This window comes from Aquarana catesbeiana, linkage group LG03, assembly GCF_042186555.1.
Source record: "Aquarana catesbeiana isolate 2022-GZ linkage group LG03, ASM4218655v1, whole genome shotgun sequence".
NCBI lineage: Eukaryota > Metazoa > Chordata > Amphibia > Anura > Ranidae > Aquarana > Aquarana catesbeiana.
In genome coordinates this window covers 679,859,685-679,884,135 of record NC_133326.1, presented here as the reverse complement: position 1 = coordinate 679,884,135, position 24,451 = coordinate 679,859,685, and the positions used below count along the sequence as shown (strand labels likewise).

At 43.8% G+C, this 24,451-nt stretch overlaps 1 protein-coding gene across 1 annotated transcript in view; it reads right to left on the bottom strand.

The window, feature by feature from the left end:
- The window catches only part of LOC141133519 (uncharacterized), a 51,575-nt gene extending 30,947 nt beyond the window's left edge, over positions 1-20,628 (bottom strand). The window contains exon 1 of the mRNA XM_073622945.1: positions 20,513-20,628. Coding sequence (XP_073479046.1) covers positions 20,513-20,555 — 43 coding nt within the window. The 5' untranslated portion in view covers positions 20,556-20,628. The remainder of the gene's footprint in view (positions 1-20,512) is intronic.
- Positions 20,629-24,451: the final 3,823 nt, after the last annotated feature.

Genomic DNA, 24,451 nt, shown 5'->3' with positions numbered 1-24,451 from the left:
TTCATAGGTACCGTAGTTTGTCGCCATTCCACGAGTGCGTGCAATTATAAAGGGTGACATGTTTGGTATCTATTTACTCAGCGTAACACCATCTTTCACATTATACAAAAAAATTGGGCTAACTTTACTGTTTGGATTTTTTAAAATTCATGAAAGTGTCCCTTTTCCAAAAATTTGCGTTTAAAACACCACTACACAAATACCGTGTGATATAAAATATTGCAACAATCTCCATTTTATTCTCTAGATTCTCTGCTAAAAAAATATATATAATGTTTGGGAACTATAAGTAATTTTCTAGCAAAAAATACGGATTTTAACTTGTAAACACCACATTTCAAAAATAGGCTTAGTCATGAAAGGGTTTAACAAATACAGCCCTAAAGCCCTCTCAGAGGCTGACAGGATTGCGTTAGAAGCCCCTTTGACCTCTGAAGAGTGGACGGAGGCCCTAAAAGCCACAAAACCCGGCAACTTCTCGGTGCAATACTATAAAAGTTTTGCAGACCTTTTAGCCCCACACTTCCTTGAGGCCTTTAATACGTTAGCCACCTCCTCCTGCCCCTCAGAGACCTTACGAGAAGCCTACTTTTCTGTAATCCACAAAAGAAAATAAAGACCCAACTAATGTGGCCAATTACCGGCCGATTTCACTCTTAAACGTGGATATCAAACTTTTCACTAAAATTCTAGCCAATCGACTTGCTTTCCATATACCAGCCTGGATAGGATTGGACCAAGTGGGTTTTGTTCCTGGCAGGGAAGCCAGGGACCACACCATCAAAGCCCTAAACCTACACCATTGGCTCATCTCCTCCCAACAAGAGGGATTCTTCCTGGCAATGGACGCGGAGAGGGCGTTCAATAGAGTGGCCTCGGACTATATGGAAGCGACGTTGATGGCTCTTGGTTTAGGGAGCAAGATGCGTGCGTTTATAAGCTCCCTGTATGTGAATCCGAGAGCTAGAGTCCGAGTCAACGGCCACCTATCGAACGTCTTCCCTATCCATAATGGCACAAGGCAAGGGTGTACTCTCTCGCCCCTACTCTACATTCTGACCCTAGAACCCTTGCTTCGTTGCATCAGAGAAAACCCAAACATAAAGGGCATTGCAGTACACCAAAAGGAATACAAGATAGCGGCTTTTGCGGACGACATCTTGCTCTTTCTATCCTCACCACTGACGTCCCTACCAAATCTTATGCCAATCTTAGACCTCTTCCAGCGTATGTCGAATTTAAAAATCAATCTGTCCAAATCGTTTGCACTAAATGTCTCCTTACCGAATGACCTGGTAAGTCAATACCAATCTGATTTCCCGTTTAAATGGGAGAAAGAGGCCATCACCTACTTAGGCATTCAATTACCAGCTGATCTAAAAACACTGTACACTACAAACTTCCTATCGGAGTTAAAACTTATACAACAAGATCTTCTGAAGTGAAACGTACCTACTCTTTCATGGTTCGGACGGGCCGCGATCCTAAAGAAGACAGTCCTGCCTCGCTTACTGTATAAAATGCAGACCATCCCGATACACTTACCACCTGCCTTTTTCACAGCGTACAGAGGGATGTGCAGAACCTTTCTATGGGGTGCAAAATCGGCTCGCAACGGGTGGGCAAAGCTAGTTTTGCCCAAAACAAAAGGTGGAATTGGCCTACCGGACTTACAGCGCTATCATTGGGCTGTCCACATGACCAGGGTGGTGGACTGGAATGTCCATGCCCGGTGCAAAAGTTGGTGAACCTGGAGAAACTAATGGTGGACACCGAACTGGGCTTGATACCTTGGGTTTCTAAACAATCTGTACCACCTAGGCTTCACACACACCCTCTTATTGAGGCACTTCAAGCCTCTGAGAGGGCGTGCAAGGCCCACGCACTGTCAGCAAAAGAGTGCTTGATCACTCCCATTAGAGGCAACCCAGACTTCGCCCCGGGTATACCGAAATCCTATCTCCTAAAGGAATGGCCCTTTGCACAGATACAGGCTAAACACTTCTTCAGTAGAGGTAAGTTTCTAAGAATTCAAGATCTCGCTGCATTGTCCAACACTAAATCTTTCCCCTCTTGGTCTTATATGCAACTCAAGCACTTTCTAGATGTGCCATCAAAAATACCCAAATTCACAAGCCCTCCCACAGTCTTCGAATCTTTATGCTCGAGCTCTTCACCCCAGAGTCACGTGATCTCGGCCTTATATGCCTCCATGTTTGGAGAATCACACTCATCTCTACACTCAGATCATGCATTTTGTGAGTCAGCTTTAGACAGAAAGATAGGATAAGCCAGCTGGGATCGTATCCACTTATACATACATAAAGGCTATCTCAATGTACATACGCAGGAAAATGGGCACAAGCTCAAAATGAGATGGTATAAGACTCCACAAGTGCTTCATAAGATTTTCCCGATGGTGCCAGATCACTGCTGGCGATGTGAAACAGAGGTGGGTACCCTCCTTCACATCTGGTGGTCCTGCCCTCTAATGCAGCCGTACTGGCTATGATACATGAAGTGACTACAGCGATCTCTTCACTCCCATTGGAGTTCACTCCAGGACAATACCTGTTACACTTATCAAAAATTCCCCCCAAAAATACTTCAAATCAATAGCCATGCACCTGATAAACGCCGCCAGGCTCTGCATACCGGTACATTGGAGATCCACACAGCCGCCTTCACTAAGGAATGGGCCCTACGGGTCGACCGCATAGCAACGATGGAGGAACTGATCCTTGCATCGCAAGATAAAATCTCCAGCTTCTCAGCTGTCTGGGAGGCGTGGTTCACATACAAAAACTCTCAACCGTATCAGGACTTATTGCAAAAAATTGTGTAATCTATTATCATAATGCAATTTTACTGTGGATGGGCTTCCCCGGAGATCCGGTAAGCCCAGTGAATGTATCAGGTAGACAGTAGGTGGAGAGGGTAGCAGGTGGGACCCCACCCCCTCTCCGAGTATCGCCCTACCCCCCTCTTCTTTCTGTATTCTTTTCCCCCTTCCTTCCCCCTCTACCCTATCTTCTTTCTCTTATCCGGATACAATATGAGCCCTGTAACTGATTGGTTGTGGTGCTTGGTTAGGGTAGTAATGCCCAATACTGAGCCCCATATCCATAGCCACAGATGAGGACAACTGGGTAAAGATGGGCTAATATTTCTATACTCTAGGTGGTGTCGGGAATACGTTTAAATAGTTTTCATCACTAGACACGTGTCTAGTGATGAAACCAGTCGGGAGGAGCCAGTGATGAGCAGTGCTGTGTGTACACTGTTGGCGTGTGAGGAGATCCCAGCTGTTAGCTGTATGCGACTGACCTTACCATATGCGATTCATTCTGCTGAAAAGTGTGAGTGAATCTTTTCTCTTAATATATAGGGATTACATATCACACTGCCTGCGCAATGGTCTTTCTTTTTTTGTTGTTTCATACTGCGGAAGTTCTTTGAAAGCCAGAAGCCAGCCCATGCTAATGAGCAGCTGAATATATGAGCAAGCCATCTATCACTGGGGATTACTCATTTTTCATCAAATCACCAAAGACGTTATATTTTTTCACAGCAGTATGCTGTTCTATTGAGATACCTGTGCACTGTGGTTCATTACATTAATATTTCTCATCTTTATTTTTCTCTTTTTAATTGTGTTCAATAATTTATTATCACATGTTATTTAGTTATAGGATTTTGTTATGGTGAAGGATGTTATGTTATTTATAATAGGCTCCATTTGAATATTTTGCACATGGTTCACTGATCAATCATTAAGAGATCACACCGTGTTATATTGGGGGGTTAATATTAGCGCATTATACATTCTGAATATATACAACACTTTTTGTGTGAAACCAGTTCACATACACAATAATTGCAGCTATATTATTTGGTCATCTTCTAGTATTTGTCACTTATTTATTTATTTACTAGTTCGTATCAGCGCTTTAGTACACTTTTTACTAAATCTTATACTCTACAGCAGGGATCCTCAAACTACGGCCCTCCAGCTGTTGCAGAACTACACATCCCATGAGGCATTGTAAAACTCTGACATTCACAGACATGACTAGGCATGATGGGAATTGTAGTTCCTGAACACCTGGAGGGCCGCAGTTTGAAGACCCCTGCTCTACAGTATGATATAAAAAAAAAAAAAATTTGGGTTTACATCCACTTTAAGAAAGGCCTGGATTATTTCCTAAATGTATATAATATAACTGGGTACTAACATTTATAGGTAAAGTTAATCCGGGGAAAATCCGATTGCCTCTCCGGGATCAGGAAGGAATTTTTCCCCTGCTGTAGCAAATTGGAGCATGCTTTGCTGGGGGTTTTTGCCTTCCTCTGGATCAACTGTGGGTATAGGATTGTGTATATGGGATTGTATGATATTATTTATTTATTTATTCATTTTTATGGTTGAAGTAGATGGTCTTGTGTCTTTTTTCAACCTGATTAACTATGTAACTATTAACTATAGCAACAGACAGGATTTACTAATTAATATCACCTTCACGTGGTCTAACCCAGTGTTTCTCAACTCTAGTCTTCAAGGCGCACCAACAGGTCATGTTTTCAAGATTTCGCCTATTTTGCACAGGTGATTTGATCAGTTTTCACTGCCTTAGTAATTACCACAGCCGTTTCATCTGAGGGAAATCCTGAAAACATGACCTGTTGGTGTGCCTTGAGGACTGGAGATGAGAAGCACTGGTCTAACCCCATTCATTATTAAAACAACATTATTAACAACATTAAATCAACATGACAGTGATCCCAGAGCAAGCATAGAGAACAAACCTGAGATTGGAAGAGTCCAGGTGAATGTCATAAAGAGGGAAACATACCTGCAGTCAATGACCACCTAAGTATTCAGCATGCATGAGCAGGGAACACCACCATGTGTTGCCCAAATATGCCATAAATCCATTTAAAATTAACACCCCTGGCCATTAGTGATGACATCAGCGTCTGATCATGGTCAGATCGCAGTCTGGGCTCTCAGTGCCATCTGGGAAAAGGGCAAGCCAGGAAACTGTCCACAGTATCCACATAAATTCCTGTCATTCATGCTCAGAGTGTATTTGCACTGCTGCAGCCTTGTTAGAAATGGTAAACGCTGCCATTTACTCCAAAGCTTGTCTAAAGCTTTCTTTAACAGGCCTGCACCACCAGAATGGGGCTCTGACCATATAGATCATTTAGAGCAGGGGTCTCAAAGTACCGGCCCGCGGGCCATTTGCGGCCCGCGGACCGGTTAAAAATGGCTCGCAGGCAGGGCCGATCCAGGACTAGAGGTCGACCGATATTTGGCCGTTCTATAGCACCAGCCACTGTTCCTCCTCCCTTCTCCACACTCAGCGCTTGATGCTTGTGTGAAACTGACACGTAACAGGAGGAGAGAGACAGAGGGATCTGTCAGATTTGAGGTTGATGTCGGGGGTGGGCGGGACCCGGCCCGGGTGGGCGGGACCCAGCCAATATCAAACACCAGCCAATGGGATCTGGGCGGGCCACTACGTGTATGTGGCCCACCCCTTTTCTTAAGCAGCCCAATCATTGGCTGGTGTTTGATAGCTGCTGGTCCCGCCCACCCCAGCCGGGTCCCGCCCACCCCGACATTAACCTCAATTCTGACAGATCCCTCTGTCTCTCTCCTCTGTGCTACGTGTCAGCTTCACACAAGCATCAAGCGCTGAGTGTGGACAGCTCCTTGTCAGTTTCACACACGGTTACACTCCGCTCAGTGTGAAACCTGCCAATGCCATCTGTCAGTGCCAGCTGCCACCGCCAATCAGTGCCAACCAGTCTGCCAGTGCCACCTGCCACCACCAATCAGTGCCACCACCAATCAGTGCCACCACCAATCAGTGCCACCGCCAGCCAGTGCCTGCCAGTGCCACCGCCAACCAGTGCCCCTGCCAATCAATGCCACCTGCCAGTGGCAACCAGTGCCACCTTTCGCCACCTGCCAGTGCCACGCCAATCAGTGCCACCTGCCAGTGCCAACCAGTGCCTGCCAGTGCCACCTGCCGCCACCTGCCAGTGCCACGCCAATCAGTGCCATCTGCCAGTGCCACGCAAATCAGTGCCACCTGCCAGTGCCAATAGTGCCACCTGCCAGTTCTAAACCAGTGCCACTTGCCAATGCCTGCCAGTGCCACCTTCCAGTGCCAACGCCAATAAGTGCCACCTGCCAGTGCCATTGCCAATCAGTGCCAGCTGCCGGTGCCAATCAGTGCCACGTGCCACCTGCCAGTGCCACCTGCCAGTGACAGACAGTGCCACCTGCCTAAGCCAACCAGTGCCACCTGCCACAGCCAACCAGTGCCATCGGCCACAAAAATCGGCATCATATATCGGCCGCCCCGATTTCTAAATATCGGCACCGGCCAGAGAAAAGCCCATATCGGTCGACCTCTATCCAGGACGTCTTTTTGAACTGCACCCAGGCACCGCAGAGGGGGAGGCACCAAAGAGCTTTACCTCTCCATCTCTTCTGTCCTCTCCGCTGCATGCTGCTGCAGCCCAGAGAGAGAACAGAGCAGAGGAAGGAGCGGAGGAAGGATCCGCTCATCGATCCGCCCACCTAGGCATTGACGATCGACCAGAGCCCCAAACCAGGGTCCTGCTGCCACTTCAGGGCGGGAGATTGTGTTCTCTGGGTCCCCTGTCACTAGGCCTGTATGGAAGCCAGGAGGAGAGGACTCGGGAGGCAGATGATCCTAACTGCCAGGAGAGCTGAGTGAGCATCACACTGAGGCAAAGTCCTTAGTGGGGTGACTGGGGTAGAAATTTGTGCAGTGTGGGGGGTATTTTATGCAGTGTGGAGGGTGATTGTGCAGTGTGGGGGGTAATTGTGGAGTGTGGGGGGTAATTGTGGAGTGGGTGGGGTATTTTATGGAGTGTGGGGGGTATTTGTGCAGTGTGTGGCTATTTGTGTGGGGGGGGTAATGCTGAGGGTTAATAATGCGTTTGCTGACACCAATGCTGGGTTAATAATGCGTTTACTGACACCAATGCTGGGTTAATAATGCGTTTGCTGACACCAGTGCTGGGTATATTATAGTATATTATTGCTGGTATAGTTTATTGCTTTTGAAGTTTTAAAAGTTTGCATGCGGCCCCCATGGGATATGAAAACTTGTCATGTGGCCCTCAGGCAATTTGAGTTTGAGACTCCTGATTTAGAGGCTGTACAGGAAGGACTTCCACTCAGGAGAGGCTGAACCATGCCCCCCCCCTCCCAGACCACCAGAATGGGGCTCCAACCATATAGCTCATTTAGAGTCTGTACAGGAAGGACTTCCACCCAGGATAGGCTGAACCTGGTTGGGGCAACAAGCGGTAAGGGAAACCTTGTAACTCCAGTCCTGATCAGGTGAGGACAAAAAGGATAATCCCGCAAACTGGCTCTGTCTTTGATTTATAGCTAACCAGTCCTATCAGGTTGCGGGGGCAGAGCCACAACCCATTGAATGCTGCCACGATGCACCAGGAAATATTTTTATTGTTTTGGGTAGAGTATGAGAAAATCTCTACACAGTGAAGAAATATCTCCTCGTAGACAGCCGCCATCGGAATGGGCATCATCAGTTTAGTACTTGGCCTCACCTCTTAATGTCTCAACAATGGTTATTGGCACAAATTGAGTACCATACCAGGGTTCTAATCCTTTCTTTACTCTATTCAAATAAAAATCCTGTACATACACTTTAAATTTATGGTAACCGATTTGTAGGTTCCCCAAAGAATGTTTTTTAATTCTTGCTTGAATTGCTTAGATTGCTCCAACTTGATACAAGGTAAAATTTTTCGTCAAGAGGTCAATCATTTAATGCTTTCACTGCAAGAGCCGTTTATGCAGTTTTGCAAACATGCAAATCCTTTTAGGCCTGAAAATTAGTTAAAAAAACAGAAAGGATTATATATTTTCTGAAATCAGACACCCTGGAGAATGAAATAGTGCTAGTGCCAATTTTGTATGCCACAAGATATTAGCACAGTGGTTTACAAAAAAAAAAATACACTAAAATTAATTTTAGGGCACATAAATGTACATAACATAAATGCAATATATTACCTTTTTTAAATATAGAAGATGATGTTGTGCAAAGTAAATAGATACCTAACCTGCCAATTTTTAAAATGTTGTGTGCCCTTGAAATAGTGACAAACTTTGGTATGCTACATTTTCCTTTAAAATCCATACTAGACTCTGGTATGGAATTAATTTGGGGGGAAACCCCATACCATATGCATTTTTTCTTTGTTAATGTCAATGCTACAGGGTAACAGGCAGAGGCATGACAAGGGCATCCCATAGACATGACATTTAAAGTTTGATTTTTTTTTGTTGCTCTTTAAGCATTATTAAAATCTCTGCCCCCGACCAACTAACCTTTTTTCAATTTTGTTTTGTACACATTTCCCATGGCAGTGCCAAGCCCCTTCATGTCATCTGTTTGACAATCCCTTGCTAATTCCTTGTGAGAGACAGAGAAAACTCTCTGCGTTAGTTAAGGTTAAAACACATCTAAACCCAAAAACAAAAATGTAATATATTTCAGTTTACCGAGGTTTGTTGTCAAGCATATTTCTTGGGTAAACAATTAATCTCATCATTCCACCATGTAAAAGAGATGTACTAAGGCAGATGTGTTTGAAAACCAATTTGGGTGACAGCCTTACAGTAGAGAAATGAGTATTGACATGACAGGAAGGGAAGTGTATAACTGGCAGAGTCAGCAGGCAAAAATCAAATATAAAAGTTTAATGCCCTGTACACACGATAGGATTTTCCGATGGAAAATGTGTGATAGGACCTTGTTGTCGGAAATTCCGACCGTGTGTAGGCTCCGTCACACATTTTCCATAGGAATTTCCAACATACAAAGTTTGAGAGCAGGCTATAAAATTTTCCGACAACAAAATCCGTTGCCGGAAATTCCGATCGTGTGTACACAAATCCGACGCACAAAGTGCCACGTATTCTCAGAATAAATTAAGAGACGAAAGCTATTGGCTACTGCCCCGTTTATAGTCCCGACCTACGTGTTTTACGTCACCGCGTTCAGAACGATCGCATTTTCCGACAACTTTGTGTGACCATGTGTATGCAAGACAAGTTTGAGCCAACATCCGTCAGAAAAAATCCATGGATTTTGTTGTCGGAATGTCCGATCAATGTCCGACCGTGTGTACGGGGCATTAGAAGAAGAAAACAAATGCAACCACCACATCTAAAGGATTGATAAGCTGCAATATATAAAAAATTATTTTGTTTATGGATTTAGAGACACAAACCATCATAAATAAACTGGATTTTCTCAGAACTAATTATAACTATATATATATATATATATATATATATATATATATATATACACACATACACACATACATATATATATATATATATATATATATATATATATGTATGTGTGTGTGTATATATATATATATATATATATATATATATATATATATATATATATGTAGTGGTCATAATATATATATAACTTAATGTTATGTTATATCTTATCATCTGGCGCCATCTAGTGCCCAAAATATAAAAGGTCTGCATCTTTATTTTTTTGTTGTTCAGAAGTTGACATGGAAGTGCTTTGTTTGTTTACATTTGGACATTAACTTGACCTACCCACAATGCTCATTAATTCCCATGAACCTGAGGGAACAGAACTGCATTGTGGGAAGATTATAAAAAGGCTGGCAGCGGCCATCTTAGGTCTCTTAGACACGCATGGCCAGCCTGGGAGGATCTGTGTGAGGTCTCCAGCACAGTGCGGCCTACCTCCACGGAAGAGCGATCCGAGCAGCAGTACTGCGACACACCAGAGAGCTGGACTGACGGCGGGGCAAGACTGGGAAGGAGCCAGAGGAGCCTGTCGGAGTCATCTGGGAGTTCCAGAGCGTCTCGTTGTGTGGAGCGGAGTAGCGCAGGAGTGCCGGCCGGCCGGAGACAGAACCCTGTACATCAGAACGGAGTCTTCTGACAACACTGTCCTGGTTGGGTGAGAGGGCTGTTGCCCGAAAGTTTCTTGGTGCACATTTATACATCCATCTACACAAGACAGAGTTGCTGGGACCCATAGTCCCACAAGCAAAGTCAAGAGGATTTAGTAGTGAGTCCCTGGCATCAAAGTTAGTTATAGTGCTGCTGCACCAGAACCTTATTTTCACATTTTCAGTCTACTTTGATCAGGAGTCATTAACCCTTTGGATTACAAATCTACTTTGTTTTTGCTAGAAGAAGAAAAGAAGGACTGTTTAGTAAAACACAAGGCCTTGTGCCCCTTTACTATATTGCGGTAGTGTGATACTAAATGAGGGAGCTCTCTAATTGTTGTACTACACTTTATCAAGTTAGTCTTTGACTTAGTATAGTAATAAAGCGCGCAGGAAATAGGATAGTACTCATAGTGAGATAAATTCACTCTGATGGTTATCCTATTTACTTTGCTACACCACTCACATATTATTTCAGACATTTTATACCTCCAGGCAGCAAAAAAAACGTAAAAAAAAAAAAAAATGTTATTACTGGCCCTTTAAAAAAAAAAAAGAAAAAAAAAGGTCCTTAAGTGCACTGTGTTCGGATGCCGGACACAGTGCACTTATGGGAAGCGCCACGTCTATGCAATCACGAGATTGCAGACGTGGCGCTGCATTTGCGGGCGTTTAGCCCGCCTTGTGGCGTTTTTCTGAAGTCCCGAGTAGCTTCCGCCCGGCCATAGTAATAGATACTACAGGCACCGGGCAGGAGCTACTCGGTGCTTCAGATTTGATTGACATCTGCCCTGAGTTAGATGTCACTTCCTGCTTCTCTCTCCCATTGCGCCCGAGAGAGGAAACAGGAAGAATGCTGCTGCCAGTGTGAAGGAGACACCGCAGGAGACCCACGGTAAGTACCACTGTACGGAGAAGGGGGGGGTTTAAAGTGACAGAGGTTACATTTGGGGGGGGACAGAGGCTGCATTTTGGGGGGGATAGAGGCTACATTTGGGGGGACAGAGGCTGCATTTGGGGGGGGGACAGAGGCTGTATTTGGGGGGGACAGAGGCTGCATTTTGGGGGGATAGAGGCTGTATTTGGGGGGGGACAGAGGCTGTATTTGGGGGGGACAGAGGCTGCATTTTGGGGGGATAGAGGCTGTATTTGGGGGGGACAGAGGCTGCATTGGGGGGGTCAGAGGCTGCATTTTGGGGGGGACAGAGTCTGCATTTTGGGGGGACAGAGGCTGCATTTTGGGGGGACAGAGGCTGCCTTTGGGGGGGACAGAGGCTGCCTTTGGGGGGGACAGAGGCTGTATTTGGGAGGGCAGAGGCTGCATTTGGGGGGGACAAAGGCTCCATTTTGGTGGGGGACAGAGGCTCCATTTTGGTGGGGGACAGAGGCTCCATTTTGGTGGGGGACAGAGGCTACATTTGGGGAGACAGAGGCTGCATTTTATGTGACAGAGGCTGCATTTGATGTGACACAGGCTGCATGTAAGGAGGGACTCCGCTGGAGGCACCTGATGTAGGGACAGACTGCTGGGGACGCCTGATGGCATCTGGTTGTAGGCAACGTGGCTAGTGACACACTCGGGGCTCCCACTGATTCTGCATTATGGTGAGTTGAATGATTTAATTTTATATTACAATGTAATAATAGAAATAATACACTTCAATCATCCTGACACCATAACAACCATGATGCCGGGATGATTGAAGTGCTAACACCAGGTGTTTGGAGTATCTTTATCTGCTGATTGTTAAACTTTCTACAATACACATATTTCTATTGTGTAGGATCTGGGCCTGCTGTCCCTCTCTCCCTCCATCCCTTGTTCATCTCAGACGCTAACCACACCACCTTAGGGCCACGCCCACTATTTAGCTGAAACCACACTCATTTTAACCAAGTGGGAGGGGTCAAAAAGGAAGGGCGGGGTCTGGCGCCCCCCCATCCTAAAACTTCACCAGCCGCCACTGTGTCAGACTATGTTGGTCTGACAGTACAATCATTGTAGTTTAAACCTTCTAAAACAATTACAGTAAATAAGGTTATTATTCAAGTATAACTGGGTGAGTGTTGTTTTCCTCTTCATCACCAGCCAAGAGGAGGGTAAGGTAACTACAGACAGGTATATTATATTTAGTATTGTGAACTTGCCTTTATGATTTTGTTTTGACTGCACACTATCACACCACAGCTGTGTCAGGGGGACTGAGATATTCAAAGGGGAAACAAAGCAGAGTACAGGCCTAAATAAATCAGCAGCTCCTTCGGGGGTCAGTGCTACATATACTTTCTTAATTATTATTATTATATATTATTATTGGTATTTTTTATTTATATATTTTATATGTATTTATATTTATTTTTTATATATTTATTTTATTTTTCAGCATTTCTTCAAACCTTAATATCAATATTATTCTATATCAATCTATCTACCTATAAATATAATTATATATTTATGTACAATTAGTAAATGTAAACTTAATTACATTGCTGCCAAATCAGATTAGAATGAGCAGACACACATTCCATATCTCTTGTTCAAAGTTTTTTATTGAAAAGCAGACATGAAATTCAACAGGCAATATTTATGCGACATGTAACAATAAGATTTATACAGATTTTTTCTGCGACATATGTATTACAACAGACATCAGGAACATATCAAAAACAGAATGTCCAGAAGATATTCCTCGCAGAGATATTTGTGGACACATTCTAACTGTTTCGATTAATAATTAAATGGAAATTAAAACAAAAACTAAAGTTTTATTCGTTTGCTCAAAAAATAAGTCTGCGAGCATGTGAAGAGTCAGAATCAGGCAATCGTTTTGTAAATTGTAAAAAACATTACCAGTGATATATCTGGAGGAGAAACATTAAGTAGAAAAGGTAGAGTGAGGAGAGTGGTAGGAAAAGAAGAGGTAGAAAGAGACTAGAGGTAGGGAGTGGAGAGGGGAGGGATGGTCGGGGGGGACGCACAAACCAAAGAAGTACCATTAAGTATGTCTAATGTTGTTGTGACCAGATTAGGGTTTTAGAAGTTGTTTATCGAAGTCCAGAGGTAAAAAGTATTCAGCCCAAGAATTCCAGATTTTAAGGTGTTGGGGAATTCTATCAAGAATTGTTGCTTCAATTTTACTGTGGATCATAGCTTGAGTGACCCTGTTTTTGACTTCAGCTAGAGCAAGTTTTGGGGTTTTCCAGGCCCTGGCTATCATCTGTTTGGCTGCTGTCGTGAGCTGAAGGAGAAGGCGGGTCTGGGATCTGGTGAAATTCGAGGGGGTAAGATTCATCAATGCAACAGCCGGGTCAGGATCAATGGGCTGATGAAATAAGGTGGAGGCCATACGGAATATTGCTGCCCAGAATTCCTGTACTATTGAGCACGTCCACCATATATGTATATGGGTACCTCATTCGTTACAGCCACGGAAACAAGCAGCAGGATAGTTTGGGAGAAATTTGGAGATCCTGGCAGGAACCAGGTACCATCTCATGAGTACTTTGTAGTTCGCTTCTTGAGCTATTACATTGTGGGATGATATTTTCGTATTGGACCAGATATCAGACCAGCTCTCTGCATCAAGATCTAATGAGAGGTCTTTGGACCACTGCACAGCATAAGAGGGAAGGTTGGTTGGGGGAGAGGTCAGATGAGTGTATAAGAGGGAAATTAGTCCCGGGGCATGAGGGTCAGAGTTGCAAATCCCTTCAAAAATGGATAGATCATCTAGTGAGGTGTGTGTGCCTATAGTTGTACGGATAAAGTGAGCTATCTGTAAATATCTAAAAACTTCTGTAGGGGGAATGTCAGCATGGTTTTGTAGCGAAGAGAACGTTTTAATAGTAGATCCAGAAGCAAAGTCACATATGCGATATAATCCCGCTCTAAGCCAGATTTGAAATGATCTTGGGTTGATTTGAGCTGGATAAAATTTTGGATGATCCAGGAACGAGAGTAAAGAGGAATGAGCAGATTGTAACTTAAATGGGCCTCGAAGTTTATCCCACAACTTAAGGGAGTGTCCTGTAATGGGGTTACTGATTGGACCACGCGTTGAGGTGGGCAACCATAATATGTTAGACACTTTGAGGGGGTGAAGGTCTATGGCTTCCAAACTAACCCAAAGTGGAGTTTCATTTTTTGCATGGTATAGAGTTATCTGGGCTAGCTGAGCAGCGTGATAATATCCCAAAAAGTTAGGCAGACCCAACCCCCCCTTGAGTTTACTGCGAAGTAATATAGCTTTAGATACCCTAGGTCTAGTGGAGCCCCATATATATTTGGACACTCTTGTCTGAATAATGCGGTGGTAGTATGAGGGAATAGGGATCGGAAGGACTCTATATAAATAAAGCAGTTTTGGCAGCATAGACATCTTTACAGCCGCTATCCGGCCTAGCCATGAGATACATATCGGGCGCCAGGATTCTAATAGTGTTGTTAGGTGTTTTAACATAGGGAGGTAGTTGGCTCTAAAAAGGTGGGCCGGGTCACTAGTTAGCTTGATACCAAGGTAGGCTATTGAGGTTGTAGACCAGGTGAAGGGGAAGAATTCTCGTATATGTTCTAGTTCTGAGTGTGGTAGGGACACGTTGAGGACCTTAGATTTGGATTGGTTGACTTCCAACCCTGATATTAGAGCAAATTTGTCTAGAAGGTAGATTAGGTTCGGGAGTGTGGTTCGTGGGGAGGTGACGAATAGTAGTGCATCGTTGACAAATAGGCATAATTTATGTGATGTGGAGGCTATATCTAAGCCTCTAATATTTGGATTTGCTCTAATGGGGCGTACACACGGTCGGACTTTTCGTCTACAAAAGTCCGACAGCCTGTCCGACAGACTTCCGGCGGACTTTCGGCGGACTTGCGGCGGACTTGCGGCAGACTTTCTAACGAACGGACTTGCCTACACACGACCACACAAAAGTCCGACGGATTCGTACGTGATGACGTACACCGGACTAAAATAAGGAAGTTGATAGCCAGTAGCCAATAGCTGCCCTAGCGTGGGTTTTTGTCCGTCGGACTAGCACACAGACGAGCGGATTTCGGGGTCCGTCGTAGTTACGACGTAAAGATTTGAAGCATGTTTCAAATCTAAAGTCCGTCGGATTTGAGGCTGAAAAAGTCCGCTGAAAGTCCGAAGAAGCCCACACACGATCGGATTACCAGCCAGCTTTAGTCCGTCGGCGTCCGTTGGACTTTTGTAGACGAAAAGTCCGACTGTGTGTACGCCCCATAAGGAGAGCTGCTAGTGGTTCAATCGCTAATGCGAACACTAGGGGGGAGAGGGGGCACCCTTGTCTTGTACCCTGTTGTATCTGAAAACAGTCCGATCGGTATCCTGAATATTTAACATATGCTTGCGGTTGGTTGTAAAGGGAGTCTACCCATTGTAGAAAGTTAGGGCCAAATCCACATCTTTGTACTATATAGCGGAGGTAAGGCCAAGAGACTGTCAAACGCCTTACGAATATCAAGAGAGAGAAGATGCATAGGGATTTGGCGTGTTCGAGCTAGGTGTTGGAGCAGAATGACACGACGGATGTTATCACTAGCCTGACGTTTTGGGATGAAGCCTACTTGGTCTTTGTGTATAAGGCCACCTATAATTGGGTTGAGGCGTAACGCCATAATTTTGGCTAGGATTTTTATATCCAGGTTGAGTAAGGATATGGGCCTGTAATTGGACCACAGAGAATTGTCTGTGTTAGGCTTGGGTATCATGGAGATGATGGCTGTCAACGTGTCTCGACCAAAAGAGTGTTGTTTAAGGAGGGCGTTAAAGGTGTTGGTGAGAAGGGGGGCTAGGATGGGAGCAAATTTTTTGAAGTAGGAACTAGAGAGACCATTGGGGCCTGGTCTTTTGTGTGGTTTAAGAGACTTTATAGCAATAAGAACTTCCTTGGACGTAACGGGGCATTCCATAGACTCTTTATTGGCCTCTGATAATTTCGGAAGTGTGATGTTTTGAAATAATGCCTCAGCTTGTGTCGCCGAGAAGGTACGTGTTGGGGTATATAATTCAGCTAGCTTTCTGCGGAATTCAGAGAGCACCTTCACCGGGTTACTCGTGAAATTATCCTTGGCCAGTTTGAGTCTGATGGGATTGTGTACCCTTTCTGGTCGACGAAGTCTCAATGCAAGGAAGGTATCTGGCTTATTAGATTTAGTATAAATTGTGTGGTTGGATCTACGAATGGCTTTGTCTGCTGATTCTGCCAAGAGCAGGTCCAAATCTGTTTTCGTCTTTTCTAGCAAAATTCTATGAGGTTCAGTTGGGGTGGATTGGAATTGGAGGAAGAGGTGGTGAAAATCTACCTCCAATTGCTGGGTTCTGAGTTTTTTATCTCTTTTGAGGTGAGTAGATACGGATATGCAGGTCCCTCGAATCACGGGTTTGTGCGCCTCCCATAATAGGACAGGTGATATATCAGGTGTGGAATTATGTTGTATGTATTCTTTAAGGGCTAGTTCTATATCAAAACAATAGGATTGGTTAGTTAAATATGCCTCATTCATACACCATGTGCGGTCTCTAGACTGAGGGATCAGGGTAGAGACAGTTGTGATCACTGCACAGTGGTCTGACCAGGTAATTGGAATAATATTTGAGTGGAGTAGGGTTGGTGAGGACGCAACAGGTATAAAGATGTGATCGATCCTTGAAAAGGATTTGTGTGGGTATGAATAAAAAGTAAAGTTTTTCTTGGCAGGATTACATTCTCTCCACATGTCTAGTAAAGAGGCATGCTGGAAAAGTTTGCAAAATAATATAGAAGGGGAGTATTGTTCAGGGGCATAAGGAGATTTATCGAGGTGTGGGTGTAGTACTTGATTGGAATCGCCGCACATATAAAGGGTGCCCTTACAGTGTGATCGTATTACCTGTAAGAGGTGATTGAAGAAGGGGTTGGGATTATTATTGGGGGCATAATAAGAGACTACAGTGGTCATCACGTCTTGCAAGTGCCCAACTAAAATAATGTAACGACCTTCAGGGTCTTTAATTTCATTTGTTAGGGTGAATGGAAGAGTGTGGTGAAATGCAATGAGGACGCCACGTTGCTTAGTGGCAGCCGAGGCGGTGAACACTTGGGGGTATTTAGAGCTGAAGTATTTAGGAGTTGCTTGGGTTGAAAAGTGTGTTTCTTGTAGGGCTACTATACTGGCCTTCAGGTGTGCGAAGGTACGAAAGGCCTTAACCCTTTTGTTTGGGGAGTTGAATCCCTTAACATTGAGGGAGAGTATGTTCAGGGGGGCCATTTATGTGGGCTGGGGGAGGTACTATAGGGTAGTTGTTTGAGGATCATGCGACCCACCCGACCCAGTGGGAAATGAGGAAGGAGGTGAAAAGAGAGGTGAGAGGAAAAGAAGGAGGAGGAAACAGAGGATAGAGCATGGGTTTTGTAGAGAAAATAAGAAAGTGTAATAACACTTGATGCGTTGGACATTTTAGCCCAACAGGTAGATGCCCATACTTCCAAACCAGCCAGCTGGCGAGGGAGCATGTGCATCCTATAGGAGGGAGCAGTGACCTTTCCCCGCCGCAGGTCGGGAAAAGTTAAGAAACTGTAGTGCTCAAACAATATAAACAGTACGTACTAAGACCGTATCACTATATTCAATTGTAAAATACCGGTAGTAGCCCCACCTTGGTGGGAAAAATTTAGTGCCAAAAAAAGAAAAAAGAAAAATTTGAAAAAAAGAGTGGGAACATAAATAGGTGGTTAGGGAAGGGCGGGGGAGGAAGAGCGGAAAGGGGAAGAGAGAGGTTGGGGTGGGTAAGGAGGAACTAGGGGGGTTGGGAGGGAGAGAGAGAGAAGGGGGGTAGGGGAGGAAGAGGGAGGAAAAAAGGGGGGGGGAATGGGGGTGAGAAGAAGGCGTCAATTGGCACAACTGAGATCTAAATCACCAGGGGGGATGTGGAAGTCTAAAAATAAAAGGTATCAACTTAACTATACTCTTATGAGAATTGTAATTAGCATTTTTGAAATCCAAACTTAAACAAGTAAGGTTAAATGGAACAAAGCAAAATGATAGTATCCAAGACATATGCACCTTGAAATGGGATTAATGGGGTCACATATGTTGAGTTCCGCAACAATGGGAAATCTTACCAGAACACAAACTTCTGCGTCTCGATGACGAGAGATAAAAATAAAAAAAAAAAGGAAGAGAAGAAAAAAAAAAAAATCACAACTATCTCAGTTCCATGTGATATTAACCATGTAACCAGGAGCTCTCCTGAGGTGTTGAATAAGAGCAATAGAGGATAGATTTTTCAGCGAGATGTGTGTGCTTTAGGATCAAAAAGGTTTGCTTGATGGGACGGTGTTCCTTTTCGGATCGAGGAAGGGCCAGATTAATTCCGTTTAGGAGTGGTGGTGTATGGATAGGTTGCAGAGCGGGCTGGAGTACGCGGTAGCGAAGTCTCGGATTGATGTACAGGGGGCGACAGGTGAAGTGATTCAAGAAGACGCTGTAGTGATTCTGGAGAAGTGGAGGAGTGTTGCTGTCCCTGGAACGTAAACCGAAGAGAGAAGGGGAATCGCCAGGTATATTTTATCTGATGCTGTATCAGGATTTGTAATTGCGGTTTCATGGCTCGCCGTTTAGCAATGGTAAGGGGTGCCAGGTCAGAGAAAAGTTGGTAGTTGTGGTCTTGAAACTGGAAAGCGTCCTTATTCCGGGCAGCTGCGAGTAGTTGCTCTTTTGTACGGAAAAAGTGTAGTTTAATTATTATGTCCTGTGGAGGGCCGTCTTGTTGGCGGCGAGTAAGCGCCCTGTGAATCCTATCAAACTCCAGGCGTTCAATGGGTATGGAGGCACAGAGTTCTTGGAAAAGGGCTGTTGTAAAGGATTGTATATCCTCAACCACTTCAGGGATACCCCGGAGGCGTAAATTGGACCTGCGTGAGCGGTTCTCGGCGTCCTCCAAACGTGAGAGTAATGTGGCATTTTCCTCACGGAGGGCCGCCTGTTCCTGAGCATGTTCTTGTATGGTAAGCTCTATATCATCCACACTGGTTTCCAAATCTGCTGTATGCTGACCTAGTTCCCTTATCTGTCTGTTAGTAATTTGGTCAGATGTAGCTTTCAGGGCCTTGTTTAACATCTTCTCCATGTGTTTCAAGAAATCAGGCTGAGACATACCTTGTTGTGCAGGGATGGGAGAACCGCTGTATACAGGGTCTGTGGCATCATCCTCCTCACTGTCTGCCTGCTCCGTTCTAGCTGGAGATGCAGCGTGCTGTTTGGCGAGGGCTTTCGCCGCCATCTTGGATGAGGCGCGGGCCAGGGCCTCTTTGATCGGTTTGGTCTTATTCTTGCCTCTGTGGCCCTTCAGAACCATCCCGGTCGTGGCTCGGGTGACGCTGAGGATGATCGCCGGTATTTTGATTCGGCTAGGCGGTCAGAGTGCGCTATGCGGTCCCGAATCTGCGGCGGGGAATGCGGAGCTCTAAGAGGTAACGTCCTCCATGCTGAGCCTCGCGCATGCACCCCCCCACACATTCCATATCTCAAATGGAAAATAAACATGCTTTCAGAAATAGAAGTGGTATTTTTTTTTATCAATTAACAAATTCAAAAGGAAATGAACAGAAGAGAAATCTAAATCAAATCAATATTTGGTGCGATCACCCTTTGCCGTCAAAACACAAAACAGCATCAGCCAATATTCACTCTGCATTTTGTAAATTAATAAAAATAAGCTATTAAAAAAATATACATGTGTATATATATATATATATATATATATATATATATATATAAAATTTATTATTATTATATATTATTGATATATTATTGTTGTTATTTTTTTTTTAATAGTTTATTTTCCAGCATTTCTTCACACCTTCATATCAATATTATTCTGTTCTATCATTCAATATTATTCTCTTCTATATCTATCTATGAACATAATTATATATTTATGTACAATTAGTAAATGTAAACTTAATTACATTGCTCCCAAATCAGATTAGAAGGAGCAAACAAACATTCCATATCTCAAATGGAAAATAAACATTATCATGATAAAAGTTGCAAAAAAGGATATTACCGAAAAACCTCACAAGTTACAAACCTCTACTGAAGTATAAACCTCTAAAAAATACTGTATTTGCTACTTATAGCAATTCAATGTACTCGTTATATTAGGTGATCGCACACACTTGACATGTCACTAAAAATATAAACTCAATTCTAGTGATAAAAAATAAACAAGTCATTTTCAAGGTGGACTAAATGTTAAAAGTTATAAGCATTTTAAATAGAACCTACAATTAATAAATAGTGAAAGAAAGAAGATTCAGGTGGTTTGGTAACTTTTCCCATTTGCCTTCCTCTACATCAACTTTTTTGATTTTTCAAATAGAAGAGTAAAGTAATTTAGCATGAATCCTTTTCAACCCAAGAACAACCCAACCACTTGTATGCTGTATGAAGGCACAGGTCACCAACACTCACCTTGGATGAAGAATAATATCAGGAGGATCTGGATGGCTTTCATGTTGGAAGACAGATACTGAGGACGGAGCAGTCTTATTTATTTTGTCTTAGACAGACTGTAGAAGAAGAAGAAGAAAAAAAAGGAAGAAAACTAATTTCCTAGACCTCACAAATTGTGGGTGGTAGTTCTGTCACAAAGTTCTTCTTTTTTATAACTGGAAATATGAGTACACTGACATAAAGGGGATGATTTATTAACCACTTCAATACCCATCCATAGACATATGACTTCCACAGATGGGATCTCCCATCCTGGGTGGACGTCATATGATGGCCTGGGCTTCCCGGTCGCCTAGGGGGCGTGCGCGCGCCGCCGGAGGCGCACGCGCGCCCACCGCGTTGCTCGGGACCCGGTGCGTGTGCCTGGCGGCGGCGATGTCCGCCGGGCACCCGCGATTGCCCGTTAACCGGGCCGGACCGTGGATCTGTGTGTGTAAACACACAGATCCACGTCCTGTCATTTCAGAGGAGAGCGATCTGTGTTCCCAGTACAGCGGAACACGGATCGGTCTCCTCCCCTTGTACGTCCCCGCCCCCTACAGTTAGAAACACTCCCTTAGGAAACATATTTAACCCCTTGTGTCCCCCTAGTGGTTAACCCCTTCACTGCCTGTCACATTTATACAGTAATCAATGCAATTTTATAGCATTGATTACTGTATACAGTAAATGTGAATGGTCCCAAAAATGTGTCAAAAGTGTCTGATGTGTCCACCATAATGTCGCAGTCACGAAAAAAAAATCGCGATCGCCGCTATTATTAGTAAAAAAAACCAAATAAATAAATAAACATATTTGTATGTGAGTATATATTTTATATCAGTATATCATTATTGTATTGCTGCCCATGGCATCTTCAGCCTCACTTGTTACATGGAAACCTCAGACATGGCTGTCATGTGTATTTCCACTTAAGGTGTGTACTTACCTATTTTTAATCCCTTCTTGTCATGTAATCCCACATCTATAACTCACTTGTGTCAATGAGCAGCTGCTGCAGGGGAGAAGAGGGAACTTTAATAATAACTTGGCCATTAGAGACTATGGGTGTTGTCACAGTTCCTGGAATTTGCAGCCACTGTTGAACGCTCCCTTACACATAGTTGGAGGATCACGTGACCAGACTGGATCAGATCGAAAATAGGTGCACAGTTTACGGTTCCTTTTTGTACAGGTGTAGGGATCTGTTGCCCTCTACTTTCTGTATTTGTAAATAGCTGTTGCTTCTTTATTAACACAGATTTGTTGGTTCTCCATGGAAGAACTGTTGCTAATTCAGACCAGCAGGGATTATTAGGCAAGTATTCCTAAATCAATAGTTTACTATTGTTGCATAAATATAAATACAGTATATGTATGTATATATATATATATATATATATATATATATATATATATATATATATATATATATATATATATATATATAAATATATATATATATATATATATATATATATATATATATATATATATTGTGGCAGAGTGTTGCCCTACCAGGGTCTAGAAGGAGGCTGTGACCCAGAATTCTCAACCAGATGGGTTGAGGGGCTCCAGGGAGCATGTAACATGAAGAGAAAACTGGCCTTTCAGTTTCCTTAGTATTTTGTAAAGTCCACTTTGGGACCTGGAGCTCGGGGATTTCTGAGAGATCCGGGTGGGATGAAATCCCCAGTCCTGGGTCCTGATTTTGAAAACAGCCAGCATACTGATTGCCCAATAGATCAAAAAATAAACCAAACGTGTAGCGCTAAAGGAAAGATTTGAGGCACTTGCAAAATGGCAGGATATAAAGCCAGTGCCCTGTATGCAGTATGACAGAAAATATAATAAAATATCTCACATTACAATCATGAATACAAACACATATAATGTATTATAGGATAGTCCGTGAATGAAGAACTGAATATGTCACCACTGTTGAGTGATATAAGCACCACCTTCACCGGCTAAAGGCCACAAAAGTCTCTAAGTAAACGACAGATGACCAATTTGTTGCAATTCCAACATGTCCAGGGTAAACAATGTATGGATAAATCAACTCCAGTGCATCACACCATAGTGTCTTCACACCCGTGCAAATCACTCAGATAATATAGCTGAAGGCTTACCAGAGGGTTTGAACCCTAAACAGTATACACTGTGAGGGTCAAACCAACTTGTATTGCTCACTGGCAATAGTGGGAAGACATTAGCATCATGAAGAGATCACAGGGGTTCCGTGAGGCTGTATCTTCTCCAGAAGTGACCAAAAATCGTCCCAGGTGTAGCTCATAAAGGATATAGAAAGAGCCACATAGTGTGATATCGTAAAAGTAATGATTTATTAAAAAGAAGAATTACACTTACATGATAAGAATGATAAAAAGCGCTTGTACATAAAAAAGGCAGCAGTGGAGTCCTCCCTGGAGGAGGGATCTTTTCTTGTCCCAGTTTGTGGAATACAGCTGCTGATATTGTTGCTGGGCTTAACTCTTTGCCTGCAAGCCCGGATTCCTGTGTTAAAATATTTTCAGTCACCCCTGGCAACAGAGAGGAAATTCCTTTTGTGCCTGCTGTAGTTTCATACCGTGGCCACCAGAGGGAGTCGGCCAGTAGAAGTGCAGTACAAGAAAGTCAATGTACTAAAATGAACATGGCAAGATCTGTTACTTGGGTGGGTAAGACTGTTGATGTTGAAGTCATGGGAAAGACTGACTGTGGGACTGCTCACACTGAAGTGGAAGTGATCCCAGAGGGGAGATCCACTATTGGTGCAGAAAAGGACTTGCCTCACTGCAGAGCCCTGTCCAGTGGGGAGGCAAGTGTTAAAATTGAATATGATGGTGTGAAACTTACTGAGGAGTATGTTTATACTGGTATTGAGTTAACTAATGCTGATAATGTGATGCTTAATGAGATAGGGGGGATCGCTAAGCAGGATATGCTATTCCCCTTAGCAACAGTATATAAGGCTGCAGAGGTGTCCCTGGAAACCTCAAGGGAGCTCTGTGTGTTGGAGCCAGAGGTTGCCTGGGACAACTGTGGTGCCGCTCTGATGGATAATAGGGTACTTGACCTTGGTGATGAGGATGTGTGAAATTACTTGTGGTGATAAACGGTTACTGCGATCTGTCACTGCTGACAGCAAAGATCTTTGCGAGTTTAATGAAGCGCCACCCGAGCAAGGTGGTGAAGTTATGGTATTGCAGCCTGCTGTGTTTAAAAATGTTTTGCCCCAGGTTAGTTTAAACAAAAGTGATATGTGCAATGTGCCTGCTGTGGAGCCAATCTGTCCTGTGTCTCCTTTGGCAGTTGGAGCGGTACTGCATAGTATCTCTGATTGGAGCCCAGAGAAAATAGACTGGGACAGATGGGCAACAAGTCTGTTGGCTTTATTGAAAGAAGTCTCAATGTGTAACAATGGAGCGGACACCATTTCTGCTGTGCTAAATGGAGGGACTGCAGAGCAGCTTCTGGAGCAGGGTTCACTTGCTGCTGTTGCAGAGGATATTCCACCGGAGATGGAAGGGCCAAAAGAGATTGCGCACATAGCAGAGGTTGTGTCCACAACCCATAAAGGAGTTATTGGTGTGGTATACCAAACTAATGTTGTCCATAGAGAAGACAAGGAACAGATCATTGACACTGAGCCTGATGCCCCGTACACACGGTCGGATTTTCCGATGGAAAATGTCCGATCGGAGCGTGTTGTCGGAAATTCCGACCGTGTGTGGGCTCCATCGGACATTTTCCATCGGATTTTCCGACACACAAAGTTGGAGAGCAGGAGATAAAATTTTCCGACAACAAAATCCGTTGTCGGAAATTCCGATCGTGTGTAGACAAATCCGACGGACAAAGAGCCACGCATGCTCAGAATAAATAAAGAGATGAAAGCTATTGGCCACTGCCCCG